The following is a 24,146-nucleotide window of genomic DNA, read 5'->3' as shown; positions in this document are numbered from 1 at the left end:
TCCTGCTCCACATTCAAACCCCAGCTCACAGCTCTGAACGCCTCCTGACAAACTGTTAGAAACACAGGATCGCTCCCACCATGGAGGAAACTCTCCAGCCAATCATCATCATCCTGGATAAATCTGAATGTTTGCATTCGTCAGTGAAACAGCCCAGAGCACAGAGACACTTCAGTGAAAATCTGCTCATTAAGAACAAATACAAATAAATTATAAATAATAATAATAATAATAATAATAATAATAATAATAATAATAACAACAACAACAACAACAACGATTCTTTACGCAGTCTGTAGTGAAGTGTGTCTGTGTTGGTCTCTGCGCATCTGTTTCACTAAAGTTCTTTAAATAAAGAACGTACAGCTCCTCTGATTGGGCATGATGGGACGTGCACACTCACTCGCTCAGACTTTTGCCTCGTCTCATGGAGGACACGTTGGAGCCAGAGAGACTCTCCTCCAACACAGGGACGGCACTACCGCAGGAGGAGTAGGAGGAGAAGGAGGAGAAGGAGGAGAGGAAGGACAGGGAGCACGTTCAGACACAGCACAGGTGTGAACAGCACAGACAGGTAAAGTTCTATGGTGTTATTTTTGTGCAACTATTTGCCACTATTTCAAAATAGTGGCACAAATATAACCCCATAAAATTCAGGTGTGAGATGAAAGAGAGAAAGCTGGAACAATTTCTTTTAAATGCAGAAAATTCAGTTTTCTATTACAACATGTTTGCATGTATCAAAATGTTCAGATTGTTTGCAACATTTATTTTATTGAAACAATTTGTAGGAAAGAAAATCTTAAAATTATTTTCCTTTTTTGGATTCAGCAAATATTTTCTGGAAATTTTCCTTTTATTTTGGAGGGGAGGGTAAATGTGAGGGGGAAGGATAACTACTGTGGTTTGAAGCTGAAAGGAAATACGTTTGACCCACAAATTCACACTGACTCAGAGGTCAAAGGTCAGCCAAGCTCACCAGCCATAGGTCTTCTGCGGTTTGGGCAAGGGGTCGTCAAAGAAAGAATCTCCTTCATCGAGGTCTTCCTCCTCCTCCAGGTCCAGGTGCTCCCTCTTGTCGGCAGAGATCTCCTCCTTCTGCTGGAAATCTCCTTTACTCAGAGAGCGTTCTGAGTCCTAAGCAGCGACATGACAAGTTCAGATCACACCGTGCACCCCAGACTGGAGGTGAGCAGGTGATGAAGACGCGGTAAAGAGGAAGATGTGGAGGCCGATTAAAGCTGTAGTAACGAGGTCACAGTGTTTCAGAGCAAAAAAGTTAGATTTGATCATAATCAGCTGCAGGTCTCAAACAAAAGCTGATGTTCAGCAGCCGGGAACTTCCTGTATGTTTCACAATACAAGCTTTTAAAGAGGCAGCAACACAAGTTAGAAAAATGTTCACGTCTTCATTCAGAAATAAACAAATCTATTTAATCAGTAAAACTAAAGATGTGTACTCTTTTGCAGCTTTTATTCTTAAAGATGCGAACAGGAAGAAGCCATTTTATCACATAAACACAGAATAAACTAGGTTTATGGTGGCAGTGATAGTGTCTGGTGAATTCAGATGCTGTCGCTCACAGGCTTAGTGTACTGCCCCTCAGCAGGCTTCCTGAAGTCCGCCAATCAAGAGAAATACAGCAGTGAGGGGAAGGAGGTAAAACGTATTTTCCCATAATCGGATAACTGATTATTCTGAACTACGACTAATGCAAAAGTACTCTGGAAAGTTGGGGATGTTTGAATATTAAAAGATTTAAAGTTAGAGCCTTTCATTTTATTTCCTAACCAGAAGAGCTGTGATCATTATAGCTGATGTCTTATGAGATGAACATAAGTCATAACATGAATAGCTTCCTGTTTCTGAGCTGTGACAGAGGAGGCCAGAGAGGAGCGTTAGTCAGAAGTGCTGCTGTTTATGGTGATGGTTAGCAATAGCACAAAGTGAGTCTCTCATCTGCTCCTCATTGTGTTACCTGGGCTGCTGTCTGACTTTGTCCTCTGAGGCCTTTATACCTGGGGATCTGTGCAGGACAGGATAGCAGCTATCAGCTAACAGGCTAACATCAGTGCTACACGGCTATCAGCTAACAGGTTATATCAGCTCTACATGGCTATCAGGATAGTATTACAGCTAAATGGTTATCAGCAGAGCTATCAGGCTAATATCAGCACTACACAGCTATCAGCTAAAAGGCTAACATCAGTGCTAATATCAGCTCTTAACATTACAGCTAAATGGTTATCAGCAGAGCTAACAGGCCATCATCTTCACTACATGGCAGTTAACAAGCTGAAATCAGTGCTAGCATTAACTCAATGCAGCTACCAGCAGAACTAACAGGCTAACATCAGCATCTTCATCTTGGTGCCAGCAGCTGTAACTGTGTTAGAACACAAATTAAACTGTTCTAATTCTATTTTGTGAACTATTTATCCCACAGTTTTCCTTCTATCGTGTACACATGTGCTAAAGTCTGCTGCAACCTGACCTTTAGTGAACTGTTTACTTTTAGGTTTGTTTCTGTATGTGTTTTAAATATTCTTTTAAATATTCTTTCCTTATCCAACTCAATTTTATTTTATTTAGCTAGCACCAAATTACAGCAACTGTCACCTCAAGGCGGTCGCGTTTGGGAAAAAAACAAAAATACAAACCCAGAATCGCTGTGATGTCACCAGCTTTAAATACAGGGAGATGAAGTAAAGCGGAATGACCTTTGACCGGTCAGATGACAGAGCAAACGTACCTTACTGACTTTCTGCTCAGGTAACTGGCTATGAGTCACACCCATATCAGAGTCCTGAAGCACCTGAACAAAGATGAGACCTTGTGAGACTCGGAGTTTCTGAAGAGCATTTTCTCGGATTTATACTCTAAATGTTTCACATTAACTCATAAAATGTGATCAGAAACCAAAAATTGAGTCTCACCACACTCCTGCACTGAGAGAAGAGCCGCCGGTACATCCCGAGGAACTGCTGGAAGTCTATAGCTGTAAACGTATTGATCAAATCAACCAGATCAATCAGACACAGATCAGTCAGAGCGCCATCAGAGTTTCTCATCAGTGTGATTGGTTTAAAATCGTTTTCTTACTTGTAGAGAAGTCTTTGTCTGAGGCTCTGAGCTCATCAGTGACGAACCTCTCCAACAAGTTCCTGTAGATCACACAAACAGATTAACCTTCATCATCATCGTCATCATCCTCAGACTCTTTCCGTGTCCCTCTTCACTGTCTGAAACAGGAAGTAAAACCTACTTGTTCACAGCGGGGAACAAATCAGTAAAGATGTTTTTCAGATTTTCTCTCAGCACTGAGCCGCTGTGGTCCTGCCGGGGGTCAAAGACAAAAGATCAATACTTGCAGCCTGTGGTTGGACAATAGCTGATGACATCACACACAGGTACAGTGTGGGGCTCACCTTGTCGTAAAAGTCAAACTTCTTATTGGCATTTGTGATCTGTTTCTGAGTCAGCTCCTACAACGAGGGGAAGGAAGGAAGTAGTTTATTTGCTGATAAGGATCAGATGTGACACGTGTGAACCTGTGACCTCACGCTAAACCTCTCTGAGCACGCTCAGTGATCAAAGAGCTGAAGCAAGATATTGGCTGAGATTAGATTGCAGCTCACAGAAAACAAACCACAGATTAAACCAAACCGGTGCAAGCAAACACACACACACAAAACACACGCCTTATATATACACACAGACACACATTGAACAGAAACCTTGGGGGGTTAAGGGATAACTCTGGATTATTTAATCTCACACTCAAATTGGCCTCTGAGTGATGCCACGGATGGAAAAATTTTCAGAGACCACGCCCACACTAACCCATAAATGCCCCTAACAGCAGGACGGGTTGACGAACTGACCAATCGAGCTCCAGAAATAGCACGGAGCCCCCCCCTCCTCTCCACGCTCCTCCTGACTCATCCATCTGTGGCGTCAGTGTTCAGTTGGAAGTGAGTTAAATGAATCATTTTAAGTCAGATTCTCATGTTTGTGTCAGCTAAGCCGTTTCTTTCAGAAGGATCAAACGTGTGCAGCCTAATTTTACATTTTGGTCCATTTCAGTTCTCATAGTCGCTCTGATCTTCTGTATTGTTCTTCCTGTTAGCTCCACCTGACTGTCAGGGGTGAAGCCCTGCCCACCTGCTGCTTCAAATAATCCTTACTGATCACCTCATTGTTTACTTGCATGTAACCACCAATGTGATTGGTTAGCTTCTGTCATCCACAGACTTTTTTAGCATTTAAACGAATAAAAGTCCAAATGTCTTCAAACTACACAAAAATTAAACAAACTTGATGTGGATCATACAAAGCTGCCGTGTCAGAGTCCAGAGCTGAACAGAAGACTTCATGCACGTTACTATCAGTACTAGTGTCAGTAGCAGTACTGTAATACCAGTACTGTGGGCTGGTTGCGTGTGCTGCAGAGTTCGGAGCAGAAACTAGGACACCCTGAGATCAACAGGAAACCAAAACCCTCCATCTACTGACATCATGACCCAGAATAACCCACACAGACACACGCACCGACACACAAACACACCAACACACACACACACACACAGTGAAGGAGAAGTCCGCTCATCTTGGGAATGCTCCCTCCTTGGTCTCCCTGCTCTCACACGCACACATTCCATCAATAACTCTTCATCACTTCACTGACATCATCATCCTCAGGAGGTTTGTCTCACCTCAGCCAAGGAGGCCGTTTTGTCCCGGTGGCGCCCCCTCCTGACAAGCTCCAGCAGCAGTGGAGACTTCCTGTTCAGGTCCAAGTCGGAGAGGCCGAGCTCCCTGGAGACCTGATCCCGCCCATCCAGACAGCTCGCCTGGACAAACACAGCAGCAGGAAGCAAATAAAGCTTTATCAATAAAACTAAACCAGAACTCGTCCAGCCGGCACAGGCCTCACGTTCAGCAACAGCATAAACATCCTTTATTGGCTGATACTGGCTTCTTTGTTTAAAAAAAAAAAAAAAAAAAAACCACACAGACAAAACTTTATTTAAACGCTGAGCAGACATGGAGCGGACACTTAAAGGTCGTGTTGCATTTGTCAGCAATAATGTTTGCATTATTGCAGTCCGTTCACCCTCATCAGTGAGCCATCGGCACCCTTACTCGCTGACAGCGTACAGGTTGAAGTCTGAACTCGCGAGTGGGCTGAATGTATCACCCCTGAGCCTCCCAACGACACCGGCGCTGTCTGCACACCTGTCAGCAGGCCTCCCTTGCCCTGCAGCTTCTCATTGAACCCTTCATCTAAAACAGAAACAAAGTTCTTACTGTTGTCACCATGCAGGGTGGGCGGCGTGAACACGCTAGTTTGCAACTGTGAGAACTTGAAAACAAGGCGACACAGGAGCCTGAAATTGACTCCATCAGTGTATCTACTAAAAATCTCAGAGGAGTTCAAATCTTAGTGTCCTCAGAGGTCAGAGATCAAGTGTTCTGAAAACGACAGCAGGAAGCTCCTGCTGAGTAAAGTCAGGCCTAACAGAGTTTAATCTCAGCATACCAGTAAAATCATCATCATCAGCCGATCTGACAGTCATTACTGTTACCGATGGCTCTCTGCACGTCTAGCTCCATCTGTGCTGGTCCTTGAAACACCTCTGCTGTAAGGTTGTATGAGGGGATGCAGAGGTGGAGGTGCAGCTGGATGCTTCTCTGCTTGGGCCGAGCAGTTTGTTCTAACGTGGGAGAATCGCATCGTCCTCGAGGGTTTGTGAGCTTTCCAGAGTTTGTAACTAAACAGAGAACAGAAACCGTCACACAGTCGAGGGGAAGCCAACCAGTGATCTAAGCTTCAAACCCACAAACCACGAGAAGGAAAATTGAGTCAGTTTGTGGTCGCGAGCGCGCCTCAGCGAGTCCTCGGCTACAGGAGGAGGAAACCGCTCGCTGTGTGGCGCTGAGCTTCAAGTGTTGAACACGGCGTTCAGGAGCTGCTTCGGTCCTTTGTTATTTACACATCATCGCTCACATTTTCTTTCCAGTCACAAGCCGCCATCATCACGCCTCTGATTTATCGATACACTGGAATATGTATTATTATGGATCCTCTACTGATACCACAGCTCTCATAGCTCAAACACTCAAACAGCAAATACAGCTGCACTTTCTTCACAGCTTCATGACACCTGAAAGCAGCATGAGGAGTCAGCGGCAATGACGAGGAGGAAGAGGTGGAGGAGAAGCTTCTGGTACTCACAGAGTTGATCTCTGGCTCGAAGACGGCGAGGCTGAAGTCCAGGTTAAAGACCTGCAGGAAGTCCACGATCAGACTCGCCACCAGACGACCTGCAAGGGCATGATATCATCACTATCACCATAATCAAGATGCATCACAGGGAAAACTTCTCTCTCAGCAGCTGAGATCATCTGATGCTGTGTTCAGAGACAATCTACCAATCCTTATCACTCATCAATCACTTCACGTATTGATTGATTACCTGGCGTGTCACTACTCATGATCTGTAAGACTGATCAAACACTAAAATCTGATTGATGTGACTTTGCTCGCATTGTCCTGACACTAATTTTAATGAAGCTTTTTTCTTCTCATTGTTTAACATCATTTAATTCCTGAAGGCCACACGAAGCATCAGCATCTCATCACTTATTCACACAATTTAATCCCAAAAGGTGAAAAACATCCTGCTGGAGATGTCCAAACTCTTCACATGCCTCTGAAGCAGGGAACACTGTGATGAGCACTGTGATGTCACTAGGAAACCAGAAAACCATTTTTGGTCAGACGAACACGTCCTGACCTCCAACTCTCTGCTCGGCTTTCACACCACTGAACGTGGTCACTACTCATGCCACAGACCAACCAGGACTCAGCTGCAGGCCTCCAGTTTGACCCCAGTGGTTTAAACGAGCGTATGTCTGTGTGCATGTATGTGTATGTGTGAGCATGTCTGTGGCGTCCTGCTGCTGTGTGTTTGTGTGACACCCTCAAGGGCCAAAGAGATCAAAGCTCTGATCTTCATCATCATCAATGTGACTGCTGCTAAATAAAGGACAGAAAATCACATACCAACAGGAAGTCACATAATGCAGGAGTGACCCAGAATCTCAGGGTGTGAGTTGGAGTTAGCTCTGATTGGTGGATTCCTGTTAATGGAGCACACCTTATAAAAATACTGACACCATGTAAACGTCACAATGAACACCTAAAATCCAGGTGAACTCCTGCTCGTCAACTCTGTCTGCTCCCTGCAGTGGTCTGAGATAAGACCAGCTGACAGCTGTAGCCACAGTGCCCCCCTGTGGGGCACATAGGAGCTGCAACGCCTGCTGACCGAGGTCATTGCAGCCTTAACCTTTGCTGTCACAGCTCCAAAGAACGCCAACTGGTCTGTTCAAGAAAACCGGACTTACCATACACAAAGAAATGTATAACAATCATATCTTGTTGTATAAGGACTGCACTGCTTCAGCCAAATCTACATACTATTCTATGTATTCTATTAAACTATGGTTTAATCAGTTCTAGTGAAGGTAACTCCAGGTCTCTCGTTTCATTGTTTAGTAAAATTACAAAACCTCCGGACTGCTGATTTTTGCAACTCTCATATCTTTTTTCACTCATAAAATCGCTGATATCCACCAACAACTTAAATCTGTAGGAGCTTCTAGCTGTGAAGTAGACTTTCTGTTTTCCTCTTCCCTCCATAGCTGATGTACCAAATCTTACTCAAAAATCAAAATCAACCACTTGTCAGCTCGACCCTCTTCCCACTGTGTTAGTTAAAGCTTGTCTCCCTTCATTGGCTCCTCCTATAACTAGTATTATCCACTCTTCCCTTAACACTGGAATCATTCCTCCATCCCTGAAAACTGCTTCTGTCACTATAATTCTCAAAAAGTCTGGTGCAGATCCCAATAATTTTGATAATCTCCGCCCTATATCAAACCTCCCCTTTATTTTGAAATTTCAGTCTGGTTTCCGCCCCAATCATAGTACAGAAACGGCTTTGTTAAGGATTACTAATGACCTTCTGATGGCAGCTGATTCTGGTCTTTTAACCATCCTCATCCTTCTCGATCTTAGTGCGGCATTTGACACAATTTCTCATGGTATCCTCCTGAGCAGATTAGCATCCATTGGCATTAGTCACACCCCCCTTGCCTGGTTCACCTCATAGCTCTCAGACCGCACTCAGTTTATCCAACTTAAATCACACTCTTCAAGTTTCTTTCCCGTTTCTGCTGGTGTGCCCCAGGATTCAGTATTAGGGCCCTTTTTCATTATCTACATGCTCCCTCTTGGCCAAATATTCCAAAAATATAATATCAATTTTCATTGTTATGCTGATGACACCCAGCTCTGCATTTCCTCCAAACCTAATTCATCCCTTCCACCTACCTCCCTCTTGAACCGTCTTATGGAGATCAGATCATGGTTCTCCTCCAATTTTCTCAAACTTAGCAGTAATAAAACAGTTTTACTCACTGGCACAGCCTCTATCTTAACCAAATCTAACAGTTTCTCCATTAAAAATTCCCCCATCCTTCCTTCCCCGCAGGTAAAGAGTTTGGGTGTCATACTTGACAGTCCTCTCTCATTTCATAACCCGATCTGCATACTTTTCACTTACGTAACATTAACCAGCTTCATCCCATCCTTAGTCAAAGCTGTGTCCCAGATGTAACACAGGCACTTTTATTAACATACAGCGTAGATGTACATTAAAAAATTACTCAAAAATAAATTATCAGCATTTATTAATAGTGCTCCATAAATAAAAGAAAACAATGTTGTTTTTGTGATAACAAAAATCTCACAATTGTGCAATCAAAATGTAAACTAACAGACGCTGAGTATAATAACAAAGAGACAGATTTCACAGCTGCTCTGTTCCCAAGTTCTACAGCGTGACTGAAAGCCTGGAGTTTGAAATCCTCTGTGTAACCGTGTCTTTTAACAGGAGCCATTTGAGGTCCCAATACGCACACAATACGGTAACATTACGTTGAAGCACAGTACGTATTACTCCGCAACAGTGGCGGTCCTAGCCTGTTTGGCGCTCTGGGCGAACACTCCCCACTTTTCTTGTCCATCTTCCATTGGTTTTAATTTTGCACTCCAGTATGAACACCCATCCCTCAACTCGAGGATCACCACAACATAATCTAACACACCTACACCTTAGTTCAGCGTTCCCCAACCTTTTTTGCACCACGGACCGGTTTATGCCCGACAATATTTTCACGGACCGGCCTTTAAGGTGTCGCGGATAAATACAACAACATAAAACTAGCACCGGCACCGAAAAAAAAGAAGATTTATTCATAACACACGTGAAAAGACCCAGGAAAACCAAGTTAACAATAAAAATGATAACAAAATAACGCCAAAAACTGATAAAAACCCTGAAAACCATGCATTTCACACCCGAGCCTCAACTCTCGCGGCCCGGTACCAAACGACTCGGCCCGGGGGTTGGGGACCGCTGCCTTAGTTCACAGATTCACTTTGTCTAGGGTGCATTTCTGAGATTTCACACAACCCAGGATTCAAATCGTGAATAGATAATGGGCTTGGATTTACAACATTATAAATTAAATGTGCTCTATTTGGAAGCAGCAGGGCCCCCTCCCCTTTCGATGGGTTGTGTGTAAGACTTTAAATCATCAAACTGTAAATTTTAAATTGTTATTGATCCCTTTACCCCTGGTCCTAAAGTGTATATTTATTTTCTTACTATTCTTATATTTATTGTTTGTTTACTTGCACTGCTGTAACTGGAGCCTCGTCGTCTCGTCTCTCTGTATACTGGACTGTATTTAGAGGAGATGACAATAAAGTTTACTTTGACTTCAGCAGCGAGCAGGCACACCACTTTTCGTGTATAGAATTTCGAAAAAACATGGGTGCAAATTATAAGTCTGTATTATAATGTCTGGTATTTTCGTGTTTGTTGGTTTGTTTTTATTTTGTTTTATTTTGCGAGTTGGTTATTAGATGCTGCTCCAGCCAGTCAGAGAATCCCCCGGCGCCCCGCCCTCAACTCCCTGTGCCGCAGGCGCACATCGCAGACGAGGGCGACCTTACTCCCAGCAAATGGGCGATAGAAAACCGATCGGTGCCTATGCCATTCTCAATATGCGCTGGCATGACGTCGGGGCAGCATAAGTACGAGCATTTTTTTTTTTTTTTTTTTTTGCCGATGCCCGTGATGCTGCCCCCACCACGATGCCGCCCCGGGCAACCGCCCGTGTCGCCCGTATCTAAAACCGCTACTGCTCCGTGAGGCTCCAGACTACGGTAGCCGTAATGCTCCAACATCATCCATCAAGCGATGCGGCTTCGTAGTTCGTAGCTTACCAAAGTCGTACTAAAACATTTTTTGACAGATTGCTGAGCGCCGTGTACCACATAAAATAGGTTCACGGTCATTAAGAACAACCAGAATTCATACATAACGTGCACTGTCAACTTTTGAGAAAGCTGTTAGCGCGGTTAGCTCGTTAACACGTTGATGCGTCCAGCCCCACGCACAGGGCGATCCGCGGTAACGGAGATTTGCTGTGTCCGTCTTGTTGTTGCCTGCAGGTGAAGCGATGGGGGAGGGGGACTTGTGTTCAGTGAAGGAGAGGCGAGGCCGAGTAGAGACAAAAGAGAGGCAAACTTGCGGCTCCACAAGTATAATTATAACGCAACATATACCATATCGATATAAACGATGCTGTCACATCTTATATCTCGTATAAAAATATATCGATATTTTTAAAAAAAAAAAAAAAACCTCGATATATCGCCCAGTCCTACTGCTGCCATCCTTGTCCATAGTCTTATTACTTCCTGGATCGATTATTGCAACTCTCTCTTATTTGGTCTCCCTAATAAGTCCCTCCATAAACTTCAACTTCTTCAGAATTCTGCAGCTCGGGTCATAACTCTTACGGTGTGTTCACACCGAACGCGATGGACGCGAATAGAGCGTCAGGTTTACATGTAAAGTCAATGGAAAGGCGCGATGACGCGCGATTGCGGGTCCCGCGAAAATTCGGAAGCAGATTTGCGTCGCGAAAACGCCAAAACGCGTGAAACGCGCGTCAGTGCAGCGCGTCTGGCGCGTTTGACTCGCGAATAAAACCACGCGCGTGAGTTTTTGTGTTGCATTTTGTGCATACGCGCGTTTCGCGTCTACCGCTCGAGTTGGAAAAATCTGAACTCCAGCGTCAAATCGCGCCGCGACAACCAATCAGGAGCCTGGTGACGTGGCTGTTACCTAGGTCAAAGGGGCAGATCCAGCCAAAGCCTTTCATACTTCAATGGAGGGGAAGGCTAATCAATGCGGTAGCAAACAACTCGGAGCTGTACAACACCAGCTGCTTTCAGTACCGAGACAGGAATAAAAAGGACCGAGCTTGGAGGAAGATATGTGAAGAGATCGGGCAACCTGGCAAGTTCATTCATTTCTCTTTTGAAAGTTTTCACTGACCCGGGAAGCCGCACAAAAGCTAGCAAGCCACCGCTATTTTCCCACTGACGTACAAATACCGTTCTGCTTTTATGCATGTTGTCATTTAGGAATATATTTTATTGTTTATTAATAAACAGCACACAGTGGTCCCGCTGTTCATCCGTCACTGCTTTGCTTTTTCGCTGATTTTTTATTGCACAGTACAGCATTGCATTCTGCAGCCTGATTGACAAATCTCCTGCGCTTGCCAAATTTATCACGTTTGGTTTTGATAACCATCGCGTCCAATAGAAAAAACAGCACAAAAACACCCATAACTATGAGCCTCATTCGGAAATAGACACCTGCACCGTGAGGGAAAAAGGCGCACGAAAGTGGCGGGCAGATGAAGACAAACCGCGGCATAATAATACTTTTACGTTTTGCAATCTACAAAGGTTTGCACTTTGAGAATCAATTGTGAGAACCGTGACCAGGGGCTAGTTATTCTGAGAACCCCTGCAATAAATGAGGGACCACTGTCTACTCTACGATTATTATATCCAACCTGTTAACATTTAATACTGTATTGATAGAACCAACTGATTCTGCAGCAGAGCATCCCCAGTCCCTGAGCTCCTGCTGCTGCACCCACAGATATGTACAGCAAGCACTGATACCTTTTTAGTCGGTGGGATTCCCTTTTACTAAATATCTACAACCAATCTGATTATATCCTGTTATTGTTTTTTTGTTTTTTTTTTCAATGTTGAAATTAAAATCTAGTAGCAGCCTTCTCATTTCTTTGTGTTTTGTGCTGTTTTACAGGCCCACAGAGGAGGACGGCTCCGAGGCAGATGAGGGACGGGTCCCAGGACGGTCCATCGGCGGTGGAGCTGGCCATCCTGGAGTCCCTGAAAAGGCCACACCAGTCTCCAATGGAGCATTTCCTCCTCAGCCTTGTTCCTGCTCTGGAGAGCAGCTGGTCCTTTTTATTCCTGTCTCTCTGTAAATTCTTATATTTTATATATTTATGTTTAATGTTTTTCTGTTTGAGACTTTTAATATTATTTCAAATAAATGTTTATAATGACTAATGTCTCAGTTCTACTACACAGCAAATGTTGGCACACAACTTGACACATGTAGAATTTATTTCATATTATACTAATGACAAAATATACTGATACAGTGGGATGCAGAAGTTTGGGCAACCTTGTTAATAGACATTATTTTCCTGTATAAATCGTTGGTTGTTACAATAAAAATGTCAGTTAAATATCATACAGGAGACACACACAGTGATATTTGAGAAGTGAAAAGAAGTTTACTGGATTTACAGAAAGTGTGCAATAATTGTTTAAACAAAATCAAGCAGGTGCATCAATTTGGGCACCACAAAAAAGAAATGAAATGAATATTTAGTGTATATCAATGTGTGTGTCTCCTATATGATATATGGGGTGCCTTTGTCTGGATGTGCTTCCCATCCAGAGCTGCACAGCACAGAGGAAAGTTCCAGCGCTCCTGGAATCCCTCTGTGATGGACCGCCAGTCTCCAGGTGAAGGCACAGCCATGAAGTCGTCCACTAGACAGTCCCAGATGGACGTCGCTGCCTGGGGGGTGATCTGGCTCACCGTGGACACACCGACTCTGAAACTGAACGCGATGGTCCTGAAGGAGTCCCCGGTGACAAGGAACCTGGACAAAATTGTTCAAAATCAGTATTATGTGTACTGCAGTTACAAAATACATTATTCAAATTCCAAAATACTTTTGTGATGTCAGATATAAATCACAAAACTTAAATCTTACATAAAACATTTTGTAATTATAAGGATAATTACAAAATGTATATTAGATAATATCTAAAACAGTTGTGTTTTGTTTTAACTTTAACATATCATAATTTGATTGGTAGCAACTTTCACAACTACAGTGAGCCAATCACTCATAATTCCTAAACATGTCAATCAGGTAGGAATGAAGTGAGACATTAATAGAAATAAAGAGTTGTGTGTTGACATGTAGCCCTTTCCTTGCTTAAATCATTAATATTTTTGAAAAATTAATCTGTGATAAGACAGCTTATCAAGATAGAACCATGTAACTAGAGATGAACCAAACTGTTCACAGTTTTATCTAACTCTGTTTTAATAAAGGCTGGTGACCCCTGCTATAGAGTCTGACAGCTGCAGGGATTATATACAAATATTCAACTATCCCAGAATTAAACCAGGTCTAAATAAAAAGGAGTGAGTATCACTACAAAGGTTAACTCAGTGGTCCTAATACTACAGTTTGATATCAGCAAACACCGAGCGCATACATTGATGTGACACCACAGCCATGCTATCATGCAAACACTGATAACAGCATAAATCGAATTAAATCGGGACTTGATGAGAGCTTCTGAGTATCACTAGAAATATTATAAAGAGTCGTCTCTGTACCACAGTTTGCTTTCAGTAAACACCGACAGCATTCACTGTTAGCATAGCACATCCATGTTAGCAGTGTATAACTGGATGGATTAGCATATTAGCACAGATATCAATAAAGGACTACCGTATTAAATAGTTTTACTAACCTCAGGCAGACGGACAGGCGCTCTGCAGGTGGGATTGAGCGTCTGTAGTTGGTGTCTAGGCGGGCGATGCTGGGACCGACGAGGGAAAGCAGGTCCTCAAACTGGCCGACGGTGATAGCGCTGGAATCGGCCGTCATCCAGGCGCAGCTCCTGGAGCAAGTGGTGAAACTCACCAAACTGCTCATGCCTCTGGAGGACCTGATGGACCCAGGTACGGCGAGGACGTCTTTTACGCTGCTGCTCTGCTCTCCACAGTACATAGAGAAGGGAGACTCTCTCTTCAAGCGCTAGCTCGATAGCTGCCATCTTGCAAAGATACCGGTCTGGCACAACTCCCTCCCACATTCCTCCCACATTTCCGGTTCACGCGCGTCAAAATGGATTTTTCTTGGACACGCGTTGAGACGCGAATCTACACGCGTCAAATTAGGGGCGTTTGGGGCGTTTTATTCGCGTCCATCGCGTTCGGTGTGAACACACCGTTACTCCCTTAAGAGACCATATTACCCCAATTCTTCAACAGTTTCACTGGTTGCCCATAGAAGCCAGGATAAACTTTAAAATCTTAGTTCTCACATTTAAGTGTATTCATAACCTCATCTTACCCTCCTTATCTCTGTGATCTGCTTCATATCCCCACTCTTACCCGCTCACTCAGATCTTCATCTGCCACTCATCTTGTTGTTCCTTCTACTCGCCTTATCACTATGGGGCACAGAGCTTTCAGTCGCTCTGCTCCTCGGCTCTGGAACTCACTTCCTTCAGCCGTAAGAAATATAGATTCCCTTCCCTTATTTAAGTCACAACTCAAAACCTACTTGTTTAAACTGGCTTACTCGCTTTAATACAGATTTTACTTGCTGTCAAATCGTGTTTTTTTTATTTTATTTGTTGTTTGTGGTTGTATTTTGTGTTTTTTGTATTTTAATTTATTATAATCTATTTTAATCTACTGTTTTATTGATGTCTTCTTCTCTTTGTAAGGTGACCTTGGGTTTTAGAAATAAAATGTATTATTAATATTATTATTACTTGTTGCCATTGTAACAAATACTGCAGTCTGATGATCAATGACATCAGGATAAGAAAGAAACGCATGGTGAACCTGCGGATGCTCCGCCATGGTGCTCACAGGCGGTTTCACTCTTAGTGCAAGCTGCTGGATCAGTGAGGGATTCTTTAGAGCATGTTTGAAATTATTTAAACCTTTATGAACTCTCTCGCTGATGAGTCTTTCTGTTGGACTAATTTTAGTAAAACTGTAAAATAACGGCCATGAAGCAGTGTGACCTTCATGTTTGTCAGCTTCACTATCCAAGGCAGCAACAGCACTGAACCAAGGTATGAAGGATATAGGCATAATTGATGTGTGGCGAAACCTCCATCCAGGCCAGAGGGACTTCTCCTTTTTTTCACCAGTACATAATACACACTCTAGAATTGATATGTTTCTTGTACCACAAAATATGATGGCAACAGTGATAGATTGCTCCTACTTAGCAGCTACTTTTTCAGACCATAATCCCATTAAACTTTCCTGGGCTACCAATATGTCGCAAAGTGTAACCTACAGGTGGAGGTTTAAAAATTATATGCTAGGAGACTCTGATTTTATTTCATATATGAACACTAATATTGAAATATTCCTAGATGCCAATTCAAACTCCTCTTCACATACCAATATTTGGGAAGCCCTCAAAGCCTATATGAGAGGTATGGTTATGTCATACGGTGCCAATAAGGTTAAAAAGGTCAGAGAGAAGATAACTAAATTGGAGATTGACATTAAAAACTTGGAACAGGAATATATTGCTACCAAAAAGGAAGAATACCTCAATATATTAACAAAAATAAGGTTGCAATATGATAATTTATGCACCAGCAGAGCAGAAGCAGCCATGGCCAGAACTAGATATCACTACTACGAATTTGGAAACAAAACAAGTAAACTACTGGCCTGGCAAATTAAGAAAGAAACATCTGATAAATTTATACGGACAATATTAACGGAAGATGATAAACTTCTTGATGAATCAGCACTCATAAATGCAGAGTTTAAACGGTTCTATGAAGATCTGTATAAATCTGAGCAAGGGGTCGACATAGAGCTGGGCGATAGAACGATAACGATATGTATCGCGATATAACTTTTACTCGATAGAGAAATTAAGCTATCGCGATAGACCTCGCCGCTCTTGTCCTCTTAAAAAAAAAAAAAAAAAGGTCAGCCAATCCAAATTAAGCAGCGCAGAGCCGAACCAATCACAGCCGCAGCGTCACGTCGCGTGACTTGTTACGTACAGCACAAGTGCCAAGCCGCACGTGTGTTTGTTTGGGAAACAGCCAGCGGGTAATGGAGCCAGCGCGTAATGGAGGAAATGAGTGTGCCGACTAGAAAAATCAACCGAGCGTGACCGAAGAGAAAACAGATGATGGTTCCAATGCCGGAGAGATTGTCGAACGGAAGAGCCATAGAAGTTCCGTAGTGTGAAGGTATTTCGGCTATTTCAAGTCTGACAAAAACAGAGTAGCGTGCACTGTAAATGTGCCGAAAGCAAGTCTGGAAATACAATAAACTGGTGCATGCGTCACACTGTGCGCCACGTTATTGTTTCGGTGAAATGAATTTCTACAATACTGTTACTGTTAATTCTACTCTCTGCAGTGTTTAAATGCTTACATATACACACAGTTACTGTCCCTCCACACATACGACTCGGTTCTGCTTCTATGCCCCAGCTTTGTTTACTTTTTCCCGCCGAGGCTTCTAGACTTCTGATTGGCCAACATTTCTGCACGGTTAGGAATCTAGCGCCACCTGCTGCTTTGGCATGTTCATAGCAGCGTTTTCCTTCATTTCTGCCTTTATGTGTGGACGGGATTATTTTTTAAAACGAAAACGGAAAATCTCCGTTTTCAAAAATACCCGTGTACGTGTGGACGTAGCCTCAGTCTCTGACTGGAAGCGCTAATTCGTCATTCGGCTTTTGTCAGACTAAAGTAACTGTTAAAACTGTTTGAAAAGCTAAGCTATACAACAAGGAGAGATTGAGAATTTCCTTTTAGTTCTCAGTTTATTTGATATTGACAAAGGTTAGTCAGTTTTGTCTGTTCTTCTGTAAAACAAACTAAGATTTATTTTTAGAATTAATATTTTGTTTCTAAGTGGAATTGACAATTTAGTCTGTTTCGTTTGTTCTATTTTGAAACTTAAACGCTTTAGCGGCTGCCTTTTGTGTAGTTTGCAATATTTGCCTTTATTTATCTGAAAAAGTCTCATGTTCCTTAAGTACATCTACCCTGTTGAACTTATTATGGGAAATAAATATTTAAATAAAAACAAGCTGCTGATTATTTCACATTTTACTTGTGAGCAACGGCACATTTAAATCTTACAAATATAGTTATTTGGCTTATATCGTGATAGATATCGTTATCGCCTGAAATGAAAAAAACATATCGTGATATGAAAAAATCTCATATCGCCCAGCTCTAGGTCGACAGTACTGCTGCAAAAAGATTTATAGATGGAATAACTTCCTAAATTACATAATGAGGACAAAGAACTGCTTGATGCAGATATATCTGAGATGGAGGTTCTTCAAGCCCTCAAGTGTTTACAAAATAATAAGACCCCTGGACCAGATGGATTTCCAGTTGATTATTATAAGGCTTTTTCTAATAAATTATTGACACCACTTACAAATATGATTAAAGAAGCTTTAGAAAATAATAAATTACCAGAATCATTGGAAATTGCAACAATCACATTATTGCCAAAACCGGGCAAGGACAAACAGAGATGTGACTCTTACCCTCAGCCTTTTAAATGCAGATTATAAAATATTATCTAAAATAATTGCACTTAGATTGGAGGACATTATGCCTAAGATAATAAATGCCAACTAAACAGGCTTCATTAAAAACAGACATGAAGCAGATAATGTGCGGCGTTTGCTCCATATACTGAATACTGCTTAAAAAAACCAAGACCCACTGCTAATAATCTCCATGGACGCTAATAAAGCATTTGACAGGATTGAGCCAAACTTTCTATTTCAGGCAATGGAAGCCATGGGCTTCGGAGAAAAGTTCACCCGCTATGTTAGGACACTTTTTAATGCCCCCAGAGCCAATATCATAACAAATAATGTGCTTTCTGGCACTTTCTCTTTAACTAGAGGTTGCAGACAAGGTTGTCCAAATTCCCCCTTGCTCTTTGCGATTGCGATCGAACCACTAGCAGTTGCCATCCATACTAATGCCTCCATATCTGGAATCAAATTCGGCACAAGTGAACATAAACTTTCTCTATACGCAGATGACCTCCTACTGTATATAACGGACCCTCTTAAATCAATTCCCTCTTTAATGAAGTGTCTTAAAGAATACAGTGCAGCCTCAGGATACAAGTTAAACTATACCAAAAGTGAGATTATGTTATTAAATATACAAGATAGCCGTATTAGAGCTCTTACTGACCCATTACAGTGGTGTAATAATGGATTTACGTATTTGGGTATACAAATTGGTAAATCCGAGGATCAAATATTCAAATTAAATCATATCAAACTGTTGGAGCAAACCAAACTTAATATTCAGAGATGGATGGATTTTCCATTATCTCTTATAGGGAGAATTAATGTTGTTAAAATGAACATTTTGCCTAAGTTTATCTACTTATTTCAATGTCTCCCTACAAATGTTCCTAAAAGTTTCTTCAAAGAGCTTAACAAACTCATAACGTCTTTCATATGGCAAAAGAAAAATCCAAGAGTCAAACTCTCCTCACTACAGGCCCCATATTCAAGGGGAGGACTTAATTTACCAAACTTTAGGAACTATTATCTTGCCTCCCAGTACCGATCAATTTGGATCTGGCTACATGCAGAGAGGAGTGAGGTTCGATGGGTTCCAATAGAACAACATGAGGTGAACCCCATACCATTAAAAGATGTTCCATTTTTAGGTACAAAAAAAATGTCTATCCAAGCTCACAAACAATTTGATAATATTAAACACCTTCTGTGCCTGGCAGGAATCCCACTCACTTCTGAAAATAAATATCTCTTTTCTTAGAAGGACACCCCTATGGGGCAACCCTGATCTCTCTTATCATATTGCTGACCCAATATTGCGGGGATGGAAAGACAGAAATATTCGAACTGTTGCCAACTTATACAATAATGATACATTTATTGACTTTCAACAACTAAAGGAAAAATTCAAACTCCCAGGACAAAATTTCTTCAAATTCCTACAAATAAGAGATTGGGTCAAAGAGAAATCCAAAGGATTATTCCCCGAGATTCCTAAAGAAACTCCTCTTGAAACGCATCTTTGCACCAAACCATGGAAGTCAATAAAAGGAATAGCATCTTCTATATACACTATTATCAATGAAAAGTTACCTGACTATAATAAAGCGTCTTTAAAAAGAAAATGGGAGACAGACCTGGGCTATGTCTATGAAGAGGTAGAATGGCACCATTTATTGGAACAGGCACAGACCATGTTAATTTCTACAAATCACAGGCAAATGCAATTTAATATATTTCATAGGATATATTATACCCCTTATAGGTTACATAAAATTGATATTAATTACTCCCCCAAATGTTTGAGATGTAAGGTGACAGATGGTGATCTCCTCCACATGCTGTGGAATTGCCCAGTGATAGAAGAGTTCTGGAGACGGGCCATTGAAATAATCTCAAGGGTAATGGGGATCCAAATCGAACTGGACCCAAAACTATGGATTTTAGGTGACACAGGTTCTATAAATGTGAATTATCACAAGAATTTTTTTATTTTACTTGCGAGTGCTGCAGTGAAAAAATGTATTCTGCTACATTGGAAATCTGAAAACTCTCCAACACTGAGACACTAGATTAATGAGCTAGCGTCCTACTGCACACCTGAGAAGATATTGCATAGTGTAAAAGGGAAATATGGAACCTTCGAAAAAATTTGGGGCCCCTTCCTGTCAGTACTACCGTCTTTGGACCTAACAGATCATAGAGATGACGCAAATCCCCCTGGGTCTGCCTTGAGTTGATCCCCGGTTAGGCCCTTCTGACTTGATTTCCTGAATGCTGTAGTTTTATCTTGTGGGATGTTGATTCCTGTGTATGAGAGTTTCTATAGATAGGTGTAAATATGGGCTGTCTGGATACACGAATGTGATGAGGTTGAGAGCCATACAGGGGTAAAGGGGTGGGGGGATGGTGGGAGGGGTTCACATGATGTGTTTTCTGTTTTGCTCAATTTTTTATTTTATTTTTTTTTGAATTCTTTGTTCTTTGTTTGTTTGTGTGTTTGTTTTAAATTTCTGTAATTACCAATATTGTCATTATTATTATTATTATTATTATTATTATGCCTGTATTTTCTGTGTTTGGTTTTCAGATGTTTGAGGTTATCCATGAAAGGCATAGATACAAGAGTGTGCACCTGGGAGTGCTTCTGTGGTCAGTTGTGAGTTTTCTGTTTGTTTGTTTTTTTGTTTTTGTTTTCTTTCTTGCTTTGTGTGTATGTTTGTTTTTTTGTTTGTTTCCAATTTAAAAATGAAAATAAAGCTTAGAAAAAAAAATTTGTTGTTTGTGGTTGTATTTTGTGTTTTTTGTATTTTAATTTATTATAATCTATTTTAATCTACTGTTTTATTGATGTCTTCTTCTCTTTGTAAGGTGACCTTGGGTTTTAGAAAGGCGCCCTCAAATAAAATGTATTATTAATATTATTATTATTACTTGTTGCCATTGTAACAAATACTGCAGTCTGATGATCAATGACATCAGGATAAGAAAGAAACGCATGGTGACCTGCGGATGCTCCGCCATGGTGCTCACGGGCGGTTTCACTCTTAGTGCAAGCTGCTGGATCAGTGAGGGATTCTTTAGAGCATGTTTGAAATTATTTAAACCTTTATGAACTCTCTCGCTGATGAGTCTTTCTGTTGGACTAATTTTAGTAAAACTGTAAAATAACAGCCATGAAGCAGTGTGACCTTCATCACTGCTAACCTGCTCGTGAAATGTTGCTGCTCAGTGAAACCGGCTGCAGGCAGGAAGAGGAAGTTGAGGAACTCACCGTCTTTGGTGTTGAGACATTTTTTCAGGCTCTCGTTGACCAGCGGACTTTTATTCTGAGGAGAAACATCAGCGAGAGCTCAGAACAGGTCAAAGCTGTCAGTCACACATCAAGACCATCATTGACCCCTCCCAACTTCCTGACTCCTCCCACCTCATTGTTCACTTTTCCAGACTACAAACTTAGATTTTAATCTAAACACACCATGAACCTGCTGTCTCACGTATTCCTGAATTTGAATACTTTATTAATGACGTAGTAATAGTCGCTCCAAGACACTAAAAACTGGAACTGACTAAACTAAAGTTAAAATATAGCAAAATAGCTCTTATTATAAATATTCCAGTATGCTACACAAATTAAATATATTTGGTTAAGATTGCCCTTGTTATGTGCAGATATTTTAGTGTGTGCTGTGTATTAGATGGAGGAGTTGTTCAGTGCTACATTACGTATAATCTCATGCTCTCGTTGTGACTGGCCAGCATGTCACAGAGTGAGTGGGAGGTATTGTCCGGCATTGTCCTGATCTTGGACTATGACGGACAGCACTGACTGATCAACACTGTGCTTGGAACTTCTGTGTGAATCACTCACCTCCAGTTTGTCCTGCTCCTCCATTGCCAGGAACACCGCCGCTCTCATCTCCGCCTGCAGGAACATGTCATCAATACAGGTAGTTATTGAAACCTATCAGTAAATATACATGTCATTCATGACAGATATTTCAAACTAAAAGGGTTTCCTAAATATTATTTCATTTCCATTCATCAGTTTTCTTCCAGTCATCGTATTCAGGGTCGTGGGGGGTGGAGCCTCTCCCAGAGGTGGGACACACCTGGACCAACCAGCGTGTTGCAGGACTAACAGCGTTTCATTCATTTGCTGTATTTCACATTATTTTTATATGAGCTCTCGGCGCAAATCTTCCTGGTTCCTGGATCAGATTTTAGGCTGACGGGTTCCAACTGTGCTGAAGTTAGCACGCACGAAACTAGACCTGCACAATCCACACAGCGCTTAGTTTAGATATAAGTCACAAACTGATCAGATATCAGTCACAAACTGATCAGATATCAGTCACAAACTGATCAGATATCAGTCACAAACTGATCAGATATCAATAAGAGTGGTTTCAGGTTTGGAGGTAAGTCTTTCTCAGCACCTGACGCTGTCGAGTCACATGACAAAAACAGGGCGTGAAAGGAAATAAAAAAGGAAAACTATTTCTATTTGTTCTGTGAGGTTTCTTCTTCCTGGCTGTGAGCTTTGAGGTTCTATGCTGAGCCACAGTTACACGTTATTAGTAATAAAATGTCTCATCTACTCTCACGGATGTTTAAACCGGTTTCAAAGGTTAGATCCTGCTTGATCGACAACAGCAGCAACAGAGCTCACACAGCTGCTGAACCTCTACACTCAGTCAGAACTTCATCTCTCCTCTCAGGTTAAATAAAATAAACCTGAAACAGTCTCTGAGCAGCCGGTTAGCAGTCGTTAGCTGCGAGTAGCTGTAGCCTATCCCGCCGTCAGGGCGTCTCACGTTAAACGTGACCTTTCACCTTCAGCTTGTTCAGAGCTCCGCTGTTCTCAAGATTCTGGATCAGCAGGTCCCGCAGTTCCGTGTCGTCCTCGGCTGCTGACATTTTTCTGTCTGAAGCTTAAGGTGCTAACGTAGCTAACTGCTGCTGCCAGGACAACACGCCAAAACAACCTGACGCAACTTCCGCCCTTTATTCTTCTGTTGCTCTTTAGCCGATCTGTACGCAGTTCAGCCTGAATGCCATCTGCTGGCTTGCAGTCGGAACTACAGCTGGATAATTTACCAGTTTAACAAACGGCGTTCACGGTCCGTGAGAGGGATTCAGCCTCACGTTTTTCATGTTATTTCTACTTTTATTATTTTTTACATTTAAGCCTTCAGTGTGGGACGGACAGATTTCGCAGGTCTTTCCTCCCCACTGCTGTCAGACTGTACAACAAAGACTCCAACTGATCAAACACACACATCCACACATGTGCAATAACACTAAGTGCAATTCTCTTTTCTTGCATCGTTGTATTTTTACTCAGTTGTATATAGAATTTGTATTCTATTTTTATCCTATTGTATATTTTATTCTATTTTATTCTACTGTATATAGTATTCTATTCTATTCTGTACAGTTGTGTACTGTATTTATTCTTATTATATTCTAATTTTTGCTACATAACTTTTGCACTGTCCACTTCCTGCTGTGACAAAACAAATTTCACACGTGTGGGACTAATAAAGGTTATTTTATCTTATGATTTCTAAGTTTCTGAGCTAGTTTGTGACCTTGTATTTATTATCTCTCCAGACGGAGTCTGTCTTCACATTAAATTAATAACTGCAATCGTTGCACGTCTGCTACAAAAAGCTTCAGAGGGGCCGAAAAATAAAACAGAAGACTCATAAGATCCCCGGTGAGTAGAAATACTGCACTGTACTGCAGGGCCGTGCAGAGAGGTTTAAAGGGGCGGGTGCTCGAAGTTAAAAGGGGGCACATTGAACCAGGCTGAATAACAACAACACACATTCATCAAGAATCTAATATAGGAAGGGCAGGGCTGTGTTGATCTGAGACTGTAGACATTAAAAAGTCCATAGGAGAGATGGTAGCTGATTAAACAAGTGTCATGAGATAATAACAAAATGCAAAGATTGGTGACAGCGCTTGGAACCATAAGGCAACAAAAAACTGTGAGATTTAGGCTCTGCCTGTGAATCACTCTTTGCTTCTCTTCTTCCTTCCATCCCATCATTTCATATATCACTCTCCACTTGCTGTCTACCTGAGAACAAGGCACAACTTGCTATTGCAATAAACTATAATCTAATTATCCACACCTAACAACTCTTGCACTTAATCTTTAATAAAATGATGACAGAAAAATGTTATAGCACTGCCTTTAGTAGCCTCACACAGCTCCTGCTGTTTCCTCCTCATGTCCTTACCAGGCATGTCTGGACAATGTTATATCATGAGTAATATT

General features: G+C 41.7%; 1 protein-coding gene across 5 annotated transcripts in view; it reads right to left on the bottom strand.

Annotated features, from left to right (window-relative positions):
- cep43 (centrosomal protein 43) overlaps window positions 1–22,880 on the bottom strand; it is a 32,103-nt gene extending 9,223 nt beyond the window's left edge. Inside the window, exons 1-13 of one of the 5 annotated variants that reach the window (XM_026194942.1) lie at window positions 22,691–22,880; window positions 21,726–21,779; window positions 21,129–21,183; window positions 6,240–6,328; window positions 4,717–4,854; window positions 3,430–3,486; window positions 3,267–3,337; window positions 3,104–3,165; window positions 2,938–2,999; window positions 2,754–2,816; window positions 1,980–2,027; window positions 980–1,137; window positions 404–478 (exon numbers count right to left, since the gene is read on the bottom strand). In XM_026194942.1, the coding sequence (XP_026050727.1) occupies window positions 404–478; window positions 980–1,137; window positions 1,980–2,027; window positions 2,754–2,816; window positions 2,938–2,999; window positions 3,104–3,165; window positions 3,267–3,337; window positions 3,430–3,486; window positions 4,717–4,854; window positions 6,240–6,328; window positions 21,129–21,183; window positions 21,726–21,779; window positions 22,691–22,774 (1,016 nt within the window). In that variant the 5' untranslated portion in view covers window positions 22,775–22,880. Of the gene's footprint in view, window positions 1–403; window positions 479–979; window positions 1,138–1,979; window positions 2,028–2,753; window positions 2,817–2,937; window positions 3,000–3,103; window positions 3,166–3,266; window positions 3,338–3,429; window positions 3,487–4,716; window positions 4,855–6,239; window positions 6,329–21,128; window positions 21,184–21,725; window positions 21,780–21,966; window positions 22,645–22,690 lie in introns of those variants that run through there. The other 4 variants (XM_026194945.1, XM_026194944.1, XM_026194943.1 and 1 more) reach the window with 4 other exon arrangements.
- Window positions 22,881–24,146: the final 1,266 nt, after the last annotated feature.

The sequence above is a fragment of the Astatotilapia calliptera genome, chromosome 15, assembly GCF_900246225.1.
Source record: "Astatotilapia calliptera chromosome 15, fAstCal1.2, whole genome shotgun sequence".
Classification (NCBI taxonomy): domain Eukaryota; kingdom Metazoa; phylum Chordata; class Actinopteri; order Cichliformes; family Cichlidae; genus Astatotilapia; species Astatotilapia calliptera.
This window is presented reverse-complemented; position numbering and strand designations above follow the sequence as displayed.